Source organism: Pinus tabuliformis, chromosome J, assembly GCF_031772625.1.
Source record: "Pinus tabuliformis cultivar Carrire ecotype Pingquan chromosome J, CPIR1, whole genome shotgun sequence".
Classification (NCBI taxonomy): domain Eukaryota; kingdom Viridiplantae; phylum Streptophyta; class Pinopsida; order Pinales; family Pinaceae; genus Pinus; species Pinus tabuliformis.
In genome coordinates, this window is record NC_142295.1 from 1067468421 (window position 1) to 1067488712 (window position 20292).

The 20292-nt window shown below is 31.9% G+C and overlaps 1 protein-coding gene across 1 annotated transcript; it reads left to right on the forward strand.

The window, feature by feature from the left end:
* The first annotated feature begins 303 nt into the window (after window positions 1-303).
* On the forward strand, window positions 304-19240 carry LOC149230643 (protein DETOXIFICATION 40-like). The gene is made up of 8 exons (XM_089379029.1): window positions 304-761; window positions 8840-9384; window positions 9691-9777; window positions 10028-10084; window positions 10202-10440; window positions 10959-11077; window positions 18830-18916; window positions 19007-19240. The coding sequence occupies exons 1-8, from the start codon at window positions 441-443 to the stop codon at window positions 19094-19096; spliced, it is 1545 nt and encodes a 514-aa protein (XP_089235155.1). The 5' UTR covers window positions 304-440; the 3' UTR covers window positions 19097-19240.
* The last annotated feature ends 1052 nt before the right edge of the window (window positions 19241-20292 follow it).

Sequence of the window (20292 nt, forward strand, 5' to 3'; positions counted from 1 at the left end):
TACAACCGCCAGTATTCTAATTTTTTGAATTTTTATTTACGGAATTCCGGCGAAATCTGCCGTATGCCCAAATTTGTAGCGCGGTAGACGACGACCAAAAAAATGACGGGCAGAGAGCGACCTCCATTAATGTCATTTTGTGGCGCGGTAGACGACGACAAAAAAAAATGACGGGCAGAGAGCGATCTCCATTAATGTCATTTCAAGGTGAGCTTGCGTCCGTCAATAGGCCATTAAGAATTCGGCCCTACCCTCTTCATATATTATTCGCTTCAACTCTCTGCACTTCGCTTTCAACTTTGATTTATTCTCTTTGCATGGTCCTCCCTTCAATTTAATAATCTGAATTTGTTCCCTCTGCACAGAATTTGGCCTGCTATATTGGATATCAGTTAGTGAGGAATTGGCGAGCAATTATCCCAGCGAGAAGGGCTCTGTGAATGGCGCGTCGTGAAGTGGAGGAGCATCTGCTGGATCATCATGGGGGGAGCAGTAGCACCCATGTTATTGATGATATAAATCGTCTGGAAGTGATCCTGTGCAATGCAGAGCAGCAGCCATGGATGAAGATGATGACAGACGCTGTGTTGCTGGAATTAAAGGTGCTGTGCCGCCTTGCCCTGCCGGCCGTGGTAGTGTACATGGTGAACTATATAATCAGCATGGCTACACAAATCTTCTCTGGTCATCTGGGAAACCTGGAGCTGGCTGCTGCATCTCTTGGGAACAGGGGCATCCAGATCTTTGCTTATGGGCTCATGGTATATCCTGATCACCCTATTATTGTCTTGCATTTTTTGAGCAATGGTTTTTGTAGTTCAGTCTACATTTCATTATTTGGGTAAAGTTCTATAAATGTTGTTTCTTTGTAAGAGGTTATATCTTTCAATCCAGACAGATCTCATGACCCTTTTAAAAATATGGATAGATATATAAAAATATTAAAAAATTGAAATTGTATTTATAAAAATAATATAAAATCAATGATAATTATTAAAAAAAACACTATTTTGTATAGAAATATAATATTTTTATAAATATATAATAAAAGGTTTATAATATAAAATTGTAAAAGTATTATGTATTAAAAATATGAGTTGTTTTTAGTGTAATTTTTTGGAGTGTTTGGTGAGGTGAAATTTTGATGTATGTTATTTAAACTAGTTTTTTGATTGTATACATGGATTTAGCACCCTCAAAAACCTCTAAGGCCTTTCTATTGTGTAGGGGTTACCCATCAAGCTTGTGATTTCAATTAATTCTTGCCGGATTTTAGAGAAATTAGACCAGAAAAATCCACTGGAGAAGCTTCCAAAAAGTCGCACTAGAGACAACTCATTAACAATATTATTATATGTTAGATCTAAGACTTTTGTGATCCATAATGTAGATATAAGTCTTTCGGATTAATCACATTCTTAGGATTTGGAGGATGAAACACATTAGTGGGTTGAAAACGTCAACCAAATCCTAATAATGTGATTAATCCGAAATACTTATATCCACTGTTATTATTCTTTTTAAATATTAATATTCATCAAATAAGATTGGTGATTAGTGATGATAATGATGAAAATTTAGAGACAAAAAAAATTGATTTATCCAATTTTAAGAATATATATATATATATATATATACTTGAAAAGATTTAAGAGAAGAGTTTACATAAACATAATTTTAATGAGTTAAAATTAGGAGAATAAGTATAATAACATATATTTTGAAATTTAAATTTAATGATGATGATGGTTAACGTCTGCTGAGACCAAACATTGGTCTATCAGACCTAAAGAAACAAATTATTTATTTTGATTTAAGATTTTATTCCTATGCTCAAAAAGCTTGGAGAGAAGCCTCCCGAGCTCACTATAATTTTGACAATATAAGCATACTAGTGAAAATATTTTTCTTTTTTTTGGTTGATAAGTGGGTGAATCCTGAAAATCAGGCTTACCTTGTGGCTGAGAGGCCACGACTCAGGGGCATCTAAGCCATCAAAGTCATCCGGGGATCGCACCCGGCCAGAGCCACACCAGCAGAAACCATGCTGGGTTTTTGATATCCGCGAGATTAGAACTGGTGACCTTTGCATACGGAGCACCTTAACAGTGCGCTCCTTCACTGACTGTTCTAGATCTCTTTGATACTAGTGAAAATATTTTTCATCTTCAATAGCAATATAATAAAAAATTTATGTTAAACTATATTAAATATTATTACTATTTAATTAATTTAATTTAATCATATTTTTTAAATTAAACATATTAATTTAATTCAAATTTAACTATTTTTAAATATAAAAATAAATTTTAAAATTTTCAATAAAAATTTAAATTTATTTTCTTTATTAAATTAAATTATCATTTATATTAATTTTAACTATCTTAACATTATTCTTAAAATCTTCACATAACTTATAATCAGCTTTTTATAAAGAGTTTTTTCTTTTAGAAACATACATTGGGGATGATTTTTTTATTATATTAAATTTTTATTTTGAATTATCCTCTCATTATATCATATGCTATATTAATATAATATTGGATGATTTTTTTATTATATTAAATTTTTATTTTTAACTATCTTAACATTATTCTTAAAATCTTCACATAACTTATAATAAGTTTTTTATAAAGAGTTTTTCTTTTAGAAACATACATTGGGGATGATTTTTTTATTATATTAAATTTTTATTTTGAATTATCCTCTCATTGCATCATATGTTATATTTATTTTAAATGATTCTCTTATTATATTATACTTATTTTCAATTTAATTGTAATTTTATTTTAGGAAGATTTATTATATATTTTATGCATTACTTAATAAAAATTATTATTTTTAAATATATATAATTTAAAATTTATTTTTGTCTTTGTAATAGAAGGAGAATAGGTTACTCAACCTTCCTCGTACTCGAGTGAAAAATAATTATTTTATAAATTTGAACATAAATTATTTATATAAAGATTCCTCTTACTCTAGGGTAAAATAATTATTTTATAAATTTGAACATAGAACTTTTATATTTAATTTACATTTTGTAAGTGTACCAAATTTAAAAATACTCTTTATTAAAAATATTCAATATAAAATATTGATATAAAAATATGAATTATTTATTTTATTTAATTTATAATAATATCTTATTTATATCTATATATAAAATAATAAATTATTTATATAAAAAGATTATTTTTAAATATTAAATTTAATGTAATATATTTAAATTCATAATTCTTTTAAATTAATATAGTGTATTTTCACTTATACAAAGTTTAGGTACCGAATGGGTAATTTTACTTTGATATTCATCACATTGATGTATCCAATTTCATAGGAGTGAGTTAACTTAAATTTCAATTGATTTTTAAGATATTTATTGATAAACAAATAAATACTTTGTCAAATATATATATATATATATATATATATATATTACAACAATTGATTAATCTCTTACAGGTAAGAAAGAGTAATCGACCTTTTCAAAAACAGGCCAGGCGTTAGATGTACTTGAAACATTAAACTTTTCAAACTGACAGGTTCTCTACCCAAAACTTTACATATTTATGTAGTTTTGGACAAATCTATTTAATACACACAAAGACAAGCTAAAATTAAATTAAATGGTTAGCAAGCTAAAATTTGGTATATATTCGTCGTATATTGCTCATATATTCAACCAATTACATTCAATTTAATTTATCAACATCCTTACAGGTATATGTTAATGGATACATTTAATCCCCGTTAACCTGGACTATGGGATTTAGGGCATGGGATAAATGATTCTTAGAATGTTTTTATTTTTTTATTATTTTTTTATCGGTTAAGAATGTTTTCATTAGATTTTTAATAAAATACAGCTTATAAAAATTATTATGACAGTTTTTTCTTTCTCATTTTGATTAAATTTTTTGAGAGTGAGATTGAGACATACTAAAAAGATAACTAATATACATTATTTCTGAAGGACGTTCAAGTCTAGACATAACTGACATAAAAAAAAAGAAAACCATAATTCACAGTTGCATATCAGGGTGGTGGGTGAGGAGGAAGTATATGAGGAGCAGCGAAAAAACCGACATGATCATGGATATGGAAGTCAATATGCTCCACCCTCGCTCCCAAACTGCGAAGGTGGTCGTTTGTACGGTGATGCTGATGTCGGAGACTGTCCAATTGCTCCAATATCTCATTCTGGCTATACTGGATGACCTGGAAATAGGCCATAGTCTCATTCTTGTCTTCATATCTGTGATCTCAGAGGGTATCTATATTGATTTGGATTTGATGAAGCTATACTGTAAGAGATTCCAGAGTGATTGAAGCTACCACTTGGCCATGCGAACGAACTAGAGATACAATCTTTGTTTCCTCAGTGTCCCGGCTACCAAAATTGGCCGAGGATGCACTATGTCTAGGCTCAGGAGACCTCTCCGGCTGCTGCTACCCACCCTCACGGTGGGGCCGACCCCATTGACGAGGCATTGAGAGAAGAGGAAAATTAACCAGAGAGAAGGGGAAGGCTCCCCGAAAAGAAGGACACTTGTAATAACAATAATCGATACCTGGGTTGTTGAACCACCCCCGAGGAGACTGTTGCACCGGACGGTCACCACCCTCCTGCAAGGTCGGGATAAAGAAGCCACTAACCACTCCGGGTAGCTTGCATCTCCTCTACAGCAACCACCACTAGCACACTTCAACCCATAAAGGCACAAATTATGTGCCCCAGTCACACCGAGGTCGAATTTACACCACATAATTCCAAAGGAAAACCACACGGATCCCACAAATTCACACCCGAGCACCACCAAATGGGCGAGGTTCTTAGCAAACCACACTATAGAACTGGGAGGCTCAAATTCCTTAACCCACACACCGCTCACCACCCTTTGATAGGAACAAGACAAAAAATTCACGGTCCACACAAGATGGCCTTCACCTCTTCCACTGCAGACACCCCAGGCACAATTCAATCCATAGTTGCACATAGTAGATGCACCAATCACCCCAAGGGCAGCCTTACACCAAGCAATTCCAAAGAGCAACCACTCAGAACCCACTAATTGTCGCCTGAGCACCACCAGATGGGAAAAGTTATGGACTAACCACCATACAGAGAGACGAAGAGACTCACACTCCTTATCCCACACGTAGGCAAGAAGGCCCAACGAGACAAATTCCTTCTACTCGAACCAGCGACATGCCAGAGCTTGGTAGCGGCTCAGCTCTTTGACTGTTCGTGTCCCTGGGTCCTAAGGGCAAAGCAAGCAATGAACACTAGACCACATCATAGGGCCTTGATCCCCCACAACAACTCTCAGCCAAGTTTGAAACCCTAGGGAGCCACCATGGATACAAACCCACACTCCCTACTTACCAAAACTCATCTCCCAAGCTTCCACACTAAACTTCCTCCTCAACCAGCGTGCAATTATAAACACGGTAGGAGCCTCCCACGTACCTGTGTATTGAATGCACTGAGTTTACATGAGTGTGAAGTTATGAAGCACGTGGAGTTGAAGCAGGTCCTGAGGGCCGCTCTAGTGCCACTTTCACCACCGTCCAATCACCTCCATCGGGGGGATTCTCAGAATGTTCTTCATTCCAGTGAGAAAATGGGATAAATGTCAATTTACAATTTCAACATTTATATATAATGGTAAAATGAAATTTTAAAATTTATTTAGATTATTGAAATGTAAATAATAAAAAATGTTATCTATGGATTTATATAAATATTGCATTATTTGAATTTCTAGTATTTTTAATTTTATTTTTATTATAAACATGGATAAGTTATAAGAATGTTTAGAAAATGCAGGTTGTATTGGCTCACTCTCATTTGTATAGTCATAACAAGGATATTTTATATTCTTTGGAAAGAAAAAATAATCCTCTAAAATTTCTGCTTTAACATAGGTATGACTATTAATATTTACAAGACTAAATCCATGATAATTAAATATACAAAGATCACATATGATATTTTGATAAATGACAATAACTATTTGGAAAAAGTTGATACAAATATTTTCGAAATAATATCCATGACAAACTCAATTGGAATAATAGCATTGAAAAAATGATAAATAGAGAATGGAAAGTTTATTATGTGTCTTAGAACAATTGTAAGTCAAGAGATCTTTGGATATGAGATTAAGAAAACAAAAGAACTCCTCTTTCAGACTCTAGTAACTAGTGTTATTTTATATGGATGTGAGGTTTGGGTTCCAGTATCTCCATAGAGTCATGGAGGAATATGTAATAGATCCAAAATCAATTTATAAACTAAAATATTAAGATTAAATGCAATACTTCCTATCCTATCGTCTTTATTGAAGCAAACTTGTCCCCATTTCAAACATGGTTATACATAGATATCTTATGGAAATGTTCAATAATATAAAAGTCAAGAGGTTTTCTAATTTTGCTTATAAGGATAGCATTAGGGGATAAAGACGAGAACATTTTGTAAAATAAGGATAATATTAAATATATTAAATTACATCCAAATTAAAGGAGAAATTGTGGGGTCATAAGAATTAGAGAGAAAGAGGAAACTAAGATATTATAAGTAAGTGATCAATCTTAATTTACAAAATAAAAAATATCTTCTTATCTTAATTAAGTTTAAGAAGAAAATAAACATTGCTAAAATAAAAACAAATTCTCATGAGTTTCATAGTGAAAGTGGGATTTGGTCAATTTCCAAAATGCCATGGGATGAAAGTGTCACTTTCTCTTAAATTGTCCATCTTATATTCACATTCCATCTAAATTTTAAAATATTTATCAAGTTATCAACTTGATTTTTTTTAAATTTGCAAAATCATACTAACGTTGATCATGAAATGTTTCTCTTAATAATTTTAAAGTATAAAAATTAAAAAATTTCTTATTTTTTAAATTATTCGTTGATCATGAAATGTTTCTCTTAATAATTTTAAAGTATAAAAATTAAAAAATTTCTTATTTTTTAAATTATTTTCTCTTATATAATTTCTACCAAAAAAACTCGACTCTTCTTAATTCTTATTTTTAAAATTTAATAAACCATATCAATCACAATAAATACTAATGACCATCCTTATAAAAATACCAACATTAAACAAAAGATAATTAAGGAAAAGATTAGTAACACTTCCAATCGACAGAATTGCAAAATCTGATATATATTTTTGAAATTGAATTTGTAACGATTAGAATTTCATTTACGAATTTTCGTAGTTAGAGTCTATTTGACCCCATTACAAATAACCGATTGGATTCATGAGCATTATAATGTTGGCTACACTTTATGAATTTGAATATAACTGAAATTTTGGAGAAATGCTCGGAAAATATAATAATGCTCTATAATTTATAATATATATTATAAATTAAAATAGTTAATAAATAAATTAATGAAGATAATTTGTAATATTAATAGTTTTATATATTGATTTTGTGAAGTTTTGATTTCAATATTATAGTTTATATATATATATATATATATATATTTATTTTTATTTTTATTTTTTTTATGTTTTAAAGTTTTAGAATAGTTTTCGGTTGAATTTTGTTAAAATTTGATAAAAATGGATTGGAATTACAAATTTGAACAATAAAATCTACATAATTTGAGTTTTCAGATGTTTTTTACTAAATTTATTTAAACATTAAAAAAATATTTTAACTAAAAAATATTTTATTAAATTTTTACTAAAAATTATAAAATTTAAAATAATTAGACAATATCTAAAAAAAATAGAGTTCTGACCTTTTTGTACGGATTGTGGTTTAACCATAAGTCTTGCTGGGTGAAACCCACTAGACCGAGGTTCAAATCTCATTGAGTATAGTGTCCTACTATGATATCGAGGAGTAGAAAGGAGTAGACTCCCTTTATCCGTGAGGGTTGATCATGGGTCTCCCTTAGATTAGATTAGTCCAAACAATTACCGATTCACCCTCTGATTAAAAAAAACAAAAAACACTGGGTGAAACCCAAGAGATCATGTGATTAAAAAAACAAAAAACACTGAGTGACCGTGGTTCAAATCTCATTGAGTATAGTGTCCTTATCGGGTTCAAAACTCATTGAGTATCCTAGGTCTCCCTTAGATTAGTCCAAACAATTACGGATTCACTCTGTGATTAAAAAAACAAAAAAAGTTCGGTGAAACCCAGGAGATCCTATGATTAAAAAAACAAAAAAAGCTCGGTAAAACCCAGGAGAGCCGTTCAAATCTCATTGACTATAGTGTCTGCTATTATATCGAGTTCAAATATCATTGAATATGGTGTCCTGCTATGATATCGATTCAAATATCATTGAATATGGTGTCCTGCTATGATATCGAGGATCATCGGGTTCAAATCTCATTGAGTCCTGCGATGATATCGAGGATCATTTGGTTTAAATCTCATTGAGTATAGTGTCCTGCTATGATATCGGTTCCGAGTTCAAATCTCATTGAGTATAGTGTCGTGCTATGATATCGGAGCTCGATAAATAGACTACCTTTATCCGTGAGAGTTAACCTAAATCTCCCTTAAATTAATCCAAACAATTACGAATTCACGGGTAACATAATATTTAAAAAAAATAAAATTAAACTCTTTAATTATACAAATTTCACGATTCAAACTCGAACAATCACTCCCACTGCAATTAAAAACGATTTGTGATAAATTTTAAATGAAATTGCTAACTAAAACAATCACTCCCACTGCAATTAAAAACGATTTGTGATAAATTTTAAATGAAATTGCGTACCAAAACAATCACTCCCACTGCAATTAAACACGATTTGTGATAAATTTTAAATGAAATTGCGATCTACAGTTGGGAATGGGAAGCGCGGTGGAAACCCTGTGCGGGCAGGCCTACGGAGCGAAGAACTACGACATGCTCGGCATTTACCTGCAACGATCCACCGTCCTTCTCATGGCGACGGCCATACCTCTCACACTCATCTACGTCTTCTCCAAGTCCCTACTATTGCTCTTGCGGGAGTCGGAGGAAATAGCCACCGCGGCCGCTATATTCGTCTACGGCCTAATTCCCCAGATATACGCATATGCCGCCAATTTTCCGATCCAGAAGTTCCTGCAGGCTCAGAGCATCGTCATGCCCAGCGCCTTCATATCATTCTGCACGATATTCGTCCACCTGTTGCTCAGCTGGCTCGCCATTTACAAACTCGGCTGGGGAATCTTCGGGGCGGCGTTTGTGCTGAGTCTGTCGTGGTGGATCGTCGTCATTGCTCAGTTTGTATATATCCTAAAAACCCCAAAATGCAAGCACACATGGACAGGCTTCTCACTTCAGGCCTTCTCCGGCCTGCCGTCGTTCTTGAAGCTTTCTATCGCTTCGGCCATCATGTTATGGTAAGATTTACACTCCACCTTCCTACTTATGTTAGCATGAGTCCATTCATTGATCACTTTTTTTGGTTTTCTTGAACAGGGTTGTGAATTATGTTATTTTCAACATTTCTTGGTTTTCTTGATTAGGTTTTGTGAATTATGCTATTTTCAACATTTCTTGATTTCAGCTTTTGAATTCACGGTTAAAATTTACTGGTTTTATTGATTTAGGTTCATGAATTACGCCATTGCTAGCATTTTAAATATTTTCTTGATTCCTATTTTGAGTTCACATTTTACTGACCGACTAGTTTTCTATGACATTAGTTTGGAGACCTGGTATCTCCAGATATTGGTTCTGTTGGCCGGTCTTCTGGAGAATCCAGAAATTGCATTGGACTCACTATCTATCTGGTATTCTTCCTTTTTAGTTAAATTTCTTTCTATATTTTAAAACAAAATTGCTTTTACCAAATTGGTGCAGATCAATCTACAGACACGATTCTCTTTACCGATCTTTAATAACTTTTTTTTTACAGAAGAAAAAGCAGTATATATATATTGGATCTTTAATAACTTTATCATTACATCATTTTCTTTCTTTTTACTGTTTAAAGCTTTAAATTTCCTCTCACTGTTTAAAGCTTTAAATTTTTGTGTACAGTATGACAGTATTGGGATTGTTGTTCATGATCTCAGTCGGCTTCAACGCAGCAGCAAGGTCAGTGATCCATGATTCAATCTTCTCCTCTTCACATAAATTTTATGTTGAATACAGTCTTTTTGCATCTGTTAAAGATTTTTTGGGCGAATATACTTGCCATTTTGTTTTGTCCAGTGTTAGAGTAAGCAATGAGCTCGGCGCAGGAAATCCCAGAGCAGCGGCATTTTCAGTGATAGTGGTGACGACAATCTCTTTCATCATCTCGACTATTTTCGCCATTGCCATTCTCTTGCTACGGAACATCATTAGCTATGCATTTACAGAAGGGGAGGAAGTCTCGGATGCTGTGGCAGAACTTTGCCCTTTTCTGGCTGTCTCAGTTATTCTCAATGGCATACAACCCGTGCTTTCAGGTCAATTAAATTTTATTCAAATATATATATTTTTTATTAAATTTTGAGAAAATTACAAGGTTGGGCAGTTTTGGATGCTTTTATGTTTGAAAATTACTCCACATAATTTAATTTATAATGGGAATTATTTATATATAAAAGGCTTGTTTTATTATAAAACAATATAAGGGCTTGGAGTATGTTTTAAAAGTTTATTTTTTTTAATATAAATTTTGTTGTTTTTACTGATAATTATAAGTGGTTTGATTTTGATTGTATGATGGATTAATCAGTATTTGAGGATGACAATTATTGTTTCCACTATTCATTTGACAACTAATTTATGATAAGTGTTCCTGTGTATAATAAAAAAGGAAAAAAACATCTTGATAAAATATTGATCATTTTATTTGAATTATAAATTTTGAAAATATTTTAAAATCAATAAACATACCATTATACCATTAATATCACTTCTGTCAATTAAATTTCAAAATATTTGAAGCTTTATGATGTATGTTTCTTGGCTTATCATGCAGGTGTAGCTGTTGGTTGCGGATGGCAAGCTCTTGTGGCTTACATTAATGTGGGTTGCTACTATATTGTTGGGATTCCTACAGGTCTTTTATTGGGTTTTAAATTTGGATTTGGAGTGAAGGTAAGTTTAATAATTAAATAGATTTTAAATATTTATATTTATAATATATATAATTTTTTAAACTTGGTAGAGCTACATTTTCATGTTGAATATATCACATCTTGATCTAGGCAGGAAATTGAACGAGTGACTTCACATAAAGAATATCTTAGCACCTAATCATAGCCAGTGAACATTTATATTTACCATATTAAATAAATTAATTTAAAAAAATAAAATATTAAAATTATAAATAAAAATTTAATAATAATAATAATTTTTTTAATTTAAAATATCTTTTGTTAATAATAATAATAATAATAATAATAATAATAATAATATCCATTTGGTGTATGAGACCCCCTTGCTTGTGGGACAAGGGACCCACCTCCGCTCAATGATTTGACTACTAAAGTCTGGCAAGGCATACATACTCTACCCCCTTTGGTTACGAAGGCATACATACTCTACCCCCTATGGTTTTGAACCTGTGATCTCTTAGGAGGAAACACATGCTCTTAACCATTAGGCCCACTCAAACTGTTAATCATATTTCAAATATATATATATATATATATATATAAATTTATTTTTACATATTTATTTTTGATATAATAAATATATTATTATTCATTTAAAAAAATAAATATTATAAAATTAAAAAGGAAAGAATTTTCTCATTTATTCTTTTATATTTTAAAAAATAATTAGTTTAGGTTCTTAAAGTGGTTTCAAAATGTTCTTTAAAGACGTGTAAGCATAGCAAGTCATGGCTAGTTCAATTAGCCATTGGTTTGTGCTTTAAAGAAGTGTAAGCATAGCAAGTCATGGCTAATTCAATTAGCCATTGGAACCAAGATAGAAGTTAGTGAAATGGGTGAGCCATTCTTCCTCAATAAAACGCTCACTTTCAGTGCCCTAATGAGAATTCTCTTGCCTTGTCCCTATTTTTTAATTTACTTCTTAGTTTAGATTTATTTTTTAATTTACCAAACACAATTTTTTGTTTTAGATTTATATTTATGAAAAATAATAATATAATTTTAAATTTTATTAAGTATCATACTTTCTTTTTCTTTTTCTTTTTTTGAGTAATAATGATATTTATATTTTATATTTATATTTTCAGTATTTTATATTTATATTTTTGAAAATAATAATAGCAATTTCTATAAATTTTAATTTTTGAATTTTGTTAAGTTAAATAATATTATAATTAATTTAAATATATCTATATAATATTAAAATTTATTATTATGATTTTAGCAATAATGATGATAATTGAATTGATTTTAAATTCTTTGCTAATTTCATAACTTTACATTAGGGTTATAATTCAATTTTGTCATATATTTCAGGGATACCTAGTATAATTTGTATCAAAATTATCCTTTGTTGAGGGACGCTAAATTGAGAGACAAAGAACATGTATTTGGATGTGAAAACATTCCAAAAGGATCCCAAAATAAAGAAAAAATTCAAAAACATCCAACTTATTTGAGAATTAAATCTTTCATTACATTGTACTTTCGCAGATCCATAGGTTTATTTCCCAAATCCATAAGTTTATTTAGATCTAGGGAATTATTTATAGTCAGACCACTTGAGCTAGTAGAATCATTCATGTTCATAACCAATATGTTACCAACAAGCTCAGTTCCTCAACCTAATGTCATATTTCATCCTCCTTTTTTAATAATTCTTAATAAGGTATTCAATGGAATTGAAACTTAAGGAACAAAGGACGACGTTAATTGGTCATCTAAGTTTAATTCTCCAAACTTTAGGATGCAACCTTCATTGACACATTCATTTGCTTCTTTATTTTTCTCATGTAAACATGGAAATAATTAATTGAAGGGATTTTTTTGTGACCTTTGTAATGTGATTTAATAGATTTTCCAATATCTTATCCCTTGGAAAGGATCCTTTTACCATGTGTTGAATAATTAGAAGAGAGGGGACATTATTTTCTTTAGCTATAAGGAGGCCTTGTAGAAGACCATAGGCTTCTTCATGATTATTTGTCATCTTTCCTAATCCCCATAACTACTTCAATACTTTAGTTCCATTGGGGCCATAGAGTACCCCTCCCCCTCTTGCCACTGTTAGATTCATTTTTGAGGCATCGTCAAAGCTAAGGACAAAGCTTGAGAGATGTGCCTTCCAATCCTTGAAGGCTTCCCAAGAGAGGCAAAATTTCCATTTGTTTGTGATACATTTTGTAGCAGCCTTGGGGCAAAATTGATTTCCTTTGGAAGGGAGAGCTTTGAAAGCCAAACAAATTCCAAGGGATCCAAAAGTTGAGGAGAGGCTACTTTACAAGGGCTTTGGAACCAGAATCAGGAGCACAAATGCAAAGCTTTAATTGTTGTCAATTGAGGAAGCACTTGAGTATTGTTAAAAATAATTTCGTTCCTTGCTAATCAAAATTTCCAACAAATGAACTTGTGTTAGGCTTCCTAAACTTGTTAAAAAAAATTGATTTTGAATGAATCGACCTGAGTATTGAAATTGCCAGGAAGAAAAGAGATATTAGAGCGAACATGGCCATATCAGTTAGTTTTTCAAATGGGTGATAATTGTAATCCATACAATTTTTATATAGGAGCACTCCAAAAAAATGTGTTGGATATATTCTTCACTGTTCTTGCATAATTGGCATCGAGAAGGGCCATGGATTCCCTTTTTCTGAAGATTTTCTGTGGTCAAAATCTACTTATGCACCAATAACCAACAAAAGAAATTAATCTTGGGAAGGCTATTAGGATGCCAATTTTTTTCACAACAACATGATTTTGGAGGAGAACCATGTGAAAAAAGAAAATCCCAAACTGTATACACCAAATTATCCCATCCTTGTTTGTTAGGAACATCATGACTCCAATGGGAACATCTAGCGAGAGCATTACAAAGTTTATGGGCAACATGGACCAGGTTGGGGGGTATAAAATCAAATTTTTTGCCACACCACTTTCCTCTACCATCCCAAGAAGAGATATCGGCGAAGGAGAATTTCCAATTTGGAACAAATACATTCTTGAGTGACATCGAGTCTCTATCCTTTTCTAAAGGAGAATTGTTCATAATCCTTTCTTCCCATATATTAATACTTTCTCCATTATCAAGATTCCAAAAAAATCCTAATTTATAATGGGAGGTATTTTGAGCATAACACCACCTTCCACCATTCATATTTCAGGGAGAGAAAACATGAACAATTTTAGCTCCAATTTCTTTATTCATGAGCACTAGATCTCTAATATTGAGCCCCTTGTGTGCTTAGGGTGTCGAACAGTGGCCCATTTTACTAGATGAAACATTTTACTATTGGTTATACCTCCTTCCCATAGGGATTTCAAAAAAAAATCAGCCACTGAAGAGATGATATTTTGAGGATCCAAGAGCGCAACACACTGATAGAGGGGTAGTGTTGAAAGAACAACCTTAACCAAGACTATACGATTAATAAAATTTAACCAACATGCTCCCCATTGAGAAAAATTTGATTTGAATTTTGAAACTATACTCGCCAAAGTCTACACATAGTGTCATTTTAGGCATATAAGGATGCCAAGATATTTAAACACTTTCTGAGTTTCCATATGTTGAAATCCTAGAACCTTGCAATTTGCATTTATTTTCTAGCACTAATATTCAAAGAATAGATATGTGATTTCCTAGAGTTTATCATGCCCCTTGAGGCCTCCAAAAAATGGTCTAAGACTGACTTAAACCTTCTGGTCATAATGGTAAAATCTCATCCCATACATAAGGTGTCATCTACAAATTGTGAGGAATTTATAATCTTAATTTCCCTTGCAAATTGAATTCCTAGAAGCCTTTCACTTCTTCTCTCAAAATCCAATCTCGGAATTAGATAATTTGCAACTATGATATATAAAAAATGGGAGATAGGGCAGCCTTGGTGGAGGCCCCTTGAAAGTTTGAAAAATCTAGAAGATTTTCCATTAACCAATGGCAAGATCCAAGGAAGCTTAAATGCACAGAGATATCCAGTGAATAAATTTGATATCAAAACCAAATTTTGAGAATACCTTAAAGAGAAAGCTATGGTGCATTTTATCAAAGGAATTTACAATATCTAACTTGATACTTTCGTTTATCACCCCTTTTATGGATGGATTGTATTGATTCTTGAACCAAAATAATATTGTCAAAGTTTTTTCTTTAAAAGACAAATCCTCTGTTTTCTGAAATAATTTTTGGAAGGAGAAGTTTGAGCCTTACAACCAAGATCTTGGAAATGACTTTGTAAGATACACTGTAGAGTAAAATAGGCCCGAACTATACAAATGATGATGGATTAGTCTCTTTCACTAAAAATAGGTTGAGAGGCCATTAAGTCTCGGAGATTTATTTTGATTGAAAGAAAAAGGTATACTCTTGATCTCCTCCTTTGTAATATCCTTCTGTAAGGAATTGTTATCTTCTTACGAAATTATTTCTAAAACATTATCCAACATAATCTCCTTTAATTCTGCACTTGTGAGGTCCATCACGCTATAGAACTCATGAAAATGCTAAATTTCCTCAACTTGGATTAGTCCAAAATCATTGATTTTATTCCCTCTCATTGTGATCTCTTTGATTTTGTTCTTCAAAGTTCAATTTTGAGCTTAATTATGAAATACTTTAGAATTTATATTTCCTTCCTGAAGCGAGAGGTCACGATATTTGAGCCTCCAAAATTCCTCATCTTCTTTCAAAGTAGAGTGAGAGGCTTCAAATTTTCTATTTTCTTTCATAAGAATTTCTTGAGTAATTAATCCATGCTCCATAAATCTTTGAAGAGATTCTAGATTAATTTGTAGTTGGGTAATCAAAGCTTGCCTAATTTCCTTTTGTCTTTTAGCCCATGTCTTTATGGCCTCTTTGAAATTTTAACTTTTTTTCTCACAAATGTGAATTGGAATTCTTGTAATCCATTGCCTCCAAACTTGTTTGTTCAAATCATAGAAACCCTTTGATCCAATCCAAATAAGGAATAACTTGAAGGGGAGAGGACCATAATTACCTTTGTCCTATATTTCTAACAAGATAGGTAAGTTGCATCATGGGAGAATTTTGAAAGAGAACAATAAGTCTTTCTCCAAGAAGGAATCAACAATAAAAAAATGATCAAGACAAGCAACAATGTGACCAAGGATTGATTGCTTATTGCTCAAAGTGAACTTATTTAAAGAATTTATATCAAGGAGATTTAGCTTCCTATTTAAATCTTCCATATTTTCTTGGATCTAATCTCTGACTTTATCTCTTCCTTATTTTTGTTTGCTAAGTTGTGTGAGTCCTAAGATGACTGTATGCTTAACCTTTGGCTTGAGAAACCACGATCTAGGGGCATCTAATCCGTCAAAATCAATCAAGGATCACACCCAACGTGGGTTACACCAGCCCTTAACATGATTGGATTTTTTCCCATTGAGTTTCAAAACCAATGACCTTCACATCACAAAGATCCTTAATAGTGCACCCCATCACTGTCTATTCTATGCCCCATGGGCTTATCTCCCTTTTTTTCCAAGAATAAAAGGGTCATATTAAAGTCACTCCCAAATATATTGTGTTAGCCAAAAACCAGTCTCCCAAATCCATAAGGGATGACCAACACACAATATTTTCCGTGAAATGAATATGCATATTGCATATATCTATATATATATATATATATATATATATATATATATAAACAACAATTCATAGCTTTTGAGAGGGTAAATGTACAAATTTCCCTACTAGCCAATGTGGAGAGGCATGTTGGTCCAATAGTTTGATTGAAGACAAAGCCCAAAGGGTATAAATTTGGTTGGACATTCTTCTTGATTTCATTGATAAAATACCACTACCATTCCATAATTTGTATTGATGCTGAAGGATTTCTTGTTCCCCCATCTTAGTCTCCCAGAGCAAGAGAATTGGGGGCTTTTCTCTTTTAATAGCAATTTTACTTATGACATCCTTTTCTTAGACCCTAACCCTTGCAATTCTAGTAGATAATCTTCTTAATTTACTATGTGTTTTAGTTTCCCCCCTATGAAGGGTTGAGTTTCTTGTTTTGCTTGTATTTATGCCTCCTTAGATGAACCTTGGATCCAATGTTGACTAAATTCCCAATTCTTTATGTTTCTCTACTTTTTTTGTTCTTCCCTCCTAATCAGTCTTCCTAGCTACCTTGCGATGGAGCCACTCTTGCTCCTTTTCCTTCTTGGCAAAGGAAGGGTCAATTTTGATGATCCAGGGTGAGTAATATTCTTCCTCCTCTGAAGAAGAGTCTTCAATTTCCTATATATAGGGCCTGGGACATCCTCTAGAGGCAACACATTCTGAGTATTCGAGACGACCCTAAAATTTGAAGTGGGATTAGACTCATTTTTTAGGAAATAAGAGGATTGTTCAACTGGATTTCTCCTCCCTCATTAATCAGATTCAAAGCTTCATAGCTATTATGGATGTCTCTCTTCCCATTGGTCTTGCTAGATCCTTCTCCCTATGTCGGTCCTAATTTTTTTAGGGAAGTTGGGCCTTTCCCTTTATTCCCATTTGGATTAGGCTATCTAGGCTAATTATTAGCTTGTCTTGGAAAACCTCTTCTTCTCTTTAGTTGTTACCATTAACCTTCCTCTTTCATTTATTTTTGTTGTTCCTCCTATTTATTCTCACAACTTTTAGCAAAGTGGTCATACTCATGGAAATTTTTTCACTTCAAGGGAAGATGATCATAGTCCACTTCCCAGATTCGAGAATAGTTATCCAGATTCATATTGATGGTCGTCGGAAGCCCCTTATCTAGATCTACTTCCACACAAATTCTTGAATAGGCAAACAGACCCTCTTGTGGCTAGGCATGATTAATGTATTTACCCAGGGAATTTCCAATACTTTTGAAAACTACTTCATTCCAAGAGTGGAGAGGGAGGAATGGAAGCTTCACCCACATCGGGACAACCAAAGGCACATCTCTTTTAAGATTGAAATCAAGGATCCATTGATCCAAGTACAACGCTTGGGATCCCATAAAAGAAAGTTTTGCTTCCTCGGTCTGCCTTATTTTCAAAAAACAAGGTGAAAAAAACCCTTCCCATAGAAGGAAGATGTCATTGAACCCTTGATAATGGGTTTCCATCTTTTTTCTGCCTATAATTTCACAGAGCGCAAAGATGGCCAGATCCCTATGAACTGGCCTACTAGGCCGCGTTCAACCAATTGTAGGACCCGAGATTGCAACTAGGAGGAGAAGATCTTGACTTTGGGAATTTTAGCGAGCTTCTTGACAAAGCGAGAGAGCTTTTCCTTTTGATATTTTGGCCCATTAACCACCAAATTGTTAAAAGCTTCAATATTGAGAGAAAATGGAGACATAAGTCATCTTGAGATTGTAACCATTGAAAAAAAACAAAGCACTACAAAAAAGTTCAAATATCGAACTTAAAACACTTCTATTATATACATATTTAATATAAATCTACTTTAATAAACAAAAAAATTAATTAAAAAATTTTAATTATTTTTTATATTCTATAAATACAAAATTAAAATAAACATAAATTAATTTACATAAAAAATTATTATATATTATTTATTTAAAGTAAACTACAAATTCTACATACTCATCTGATATATAATTTAATCGTAATTTTAAGATCAATTATTATTATTATTATCATTTTTATTTTTATTTTAATATTAAATATACAATCGAAATTTGTTTCATCATTACGACTTTTTCGATGTTTGTCATTTTAATAACAGGGAATATGGCTTGGGATGTTAGGCGGAACATGTTTGCAAACAATAATTTTAATGGTCATCACTTATAGAACAAATTGGAGGACAGAGGTGAGTAATCAGTATTTTTTTCATTAATATGTTAATATTTTATTAAATTTCTTTGTTGTTTATTATTAAAAATTAAATTGGTGATGCTAGGTGGAAAAAGCACGTGAGCGTTTATCTACGTGGAAAGTTAAATCTCAACATTTGCAAGATAAAGATATAATAAAAAAGGAGGGTGATTAATTGAATTATAAATTGATAATGAGATTGTTTTTCTGATTAATCACATTATGAATTATAATTTTTTATTGGAATTGTTTAAGTAGGTGAAAATTTTGTTGGAAAGACTATTTTTTCAAATAATTTGAAATTGAGAACTTTTGAATATTTTTTAATGGTAAAAATGGATTGTGGTCAGAGATTCCTTGGACTAAATCTATATATACATGGCTTGTTTTTAGACTACAGACTCATCTAATTTTTGCTGTCCTTCTGTAGATATTTTGCTTCTTCTTTTTGACATATGGACATTCTAGGTATAATATATGTACTTGAATTGCCTTTTTTTAATAGAAGTGCTAGTGTTTTTTTCCTTGTGAAAAAAAAGAAATGGATTCACCACCACCAAAAACCCACAAAGCACTTAAAATTATGAAACTTGACAAGTGTAACATGGGTTTCCAAAAGAATCTACCAGATTCCTCGTGCCAGAAAAATCATCACATATTTAAATTGATTAAATTCATTTACTCATCAAAATAAATTATTGTATTTTAGGTTTGTTTTACATAATTACAAGTTTGAATATTTGTTTTATTTTTAAGTAATTATTTAAAACTTATATGAGATATTTTGTAATGGTTATTGTAAATTTTTGCAAAATTAAAAAAAATCTAAAATTTTTGAAAAGTTAGAATTTAAGAGGATATTTAAATTTGAAGAGCTTAAGTTGGGCATTGGTGAGACTTATATTATGGTCATGTCCAAGAATAACGCCTAAAAAGGTTCGGGAATTGAACCGGTGACTTAACATCTAGGAATGCCTTAACAACTCATTTGCAAATATTTTTACTTAGTTATATAACCTTATGTTTATATTGTTAGAATTAATTATTAAAACAAAATCAACGTTTTTTATATAATTTTTTTTTGTAAGCTTGGTGGTACCTTTCCATTAATTTTCATAAATAAAGCAGGTTAAATCCATATGTCTAAGACTTAGGTGGCCTCAACCTGCCAAGAGGGAAACCAGATCTGTTGGCCACCTATCCACAAAATATACCATCTATAAACAAAAATTGATAAGTCTAACCAGCCACGCTATATAAACGTGATAGTCTTTGTGCTTCCTATTTTCTAAATAAATATAAACATAACTGCTAGTAAGCCTGAAACTTTGGGACTCGATCATGCAAAATGAAAAACAAGGATGCAATATC

Excerpts from the sequence above, each read along its gene's own strand:
- LOC149230643 (XM_089379029.1), top strand. The coding sequence starts at position 441 with ATGGCGCGTCGTGAAGTGGAGGAGCATCTGCTGGATCATCATGGGGGG. Across the intron at positions 9,778-10,027 it reads TTGGACTCACTATCTATCTG|TATGACAGTATTGGGATTGT; the intron begins GTATTCTTCCTT and ends TTTTGTGTACAG. Across the intron at positions 11,078-18,829 it reads AATTTGGATTTGGAGTGAAG|GGAATATGGCTTGGGATGTT; the intron begins GTAAGTTTAATA and ends TTTTAATAACAG.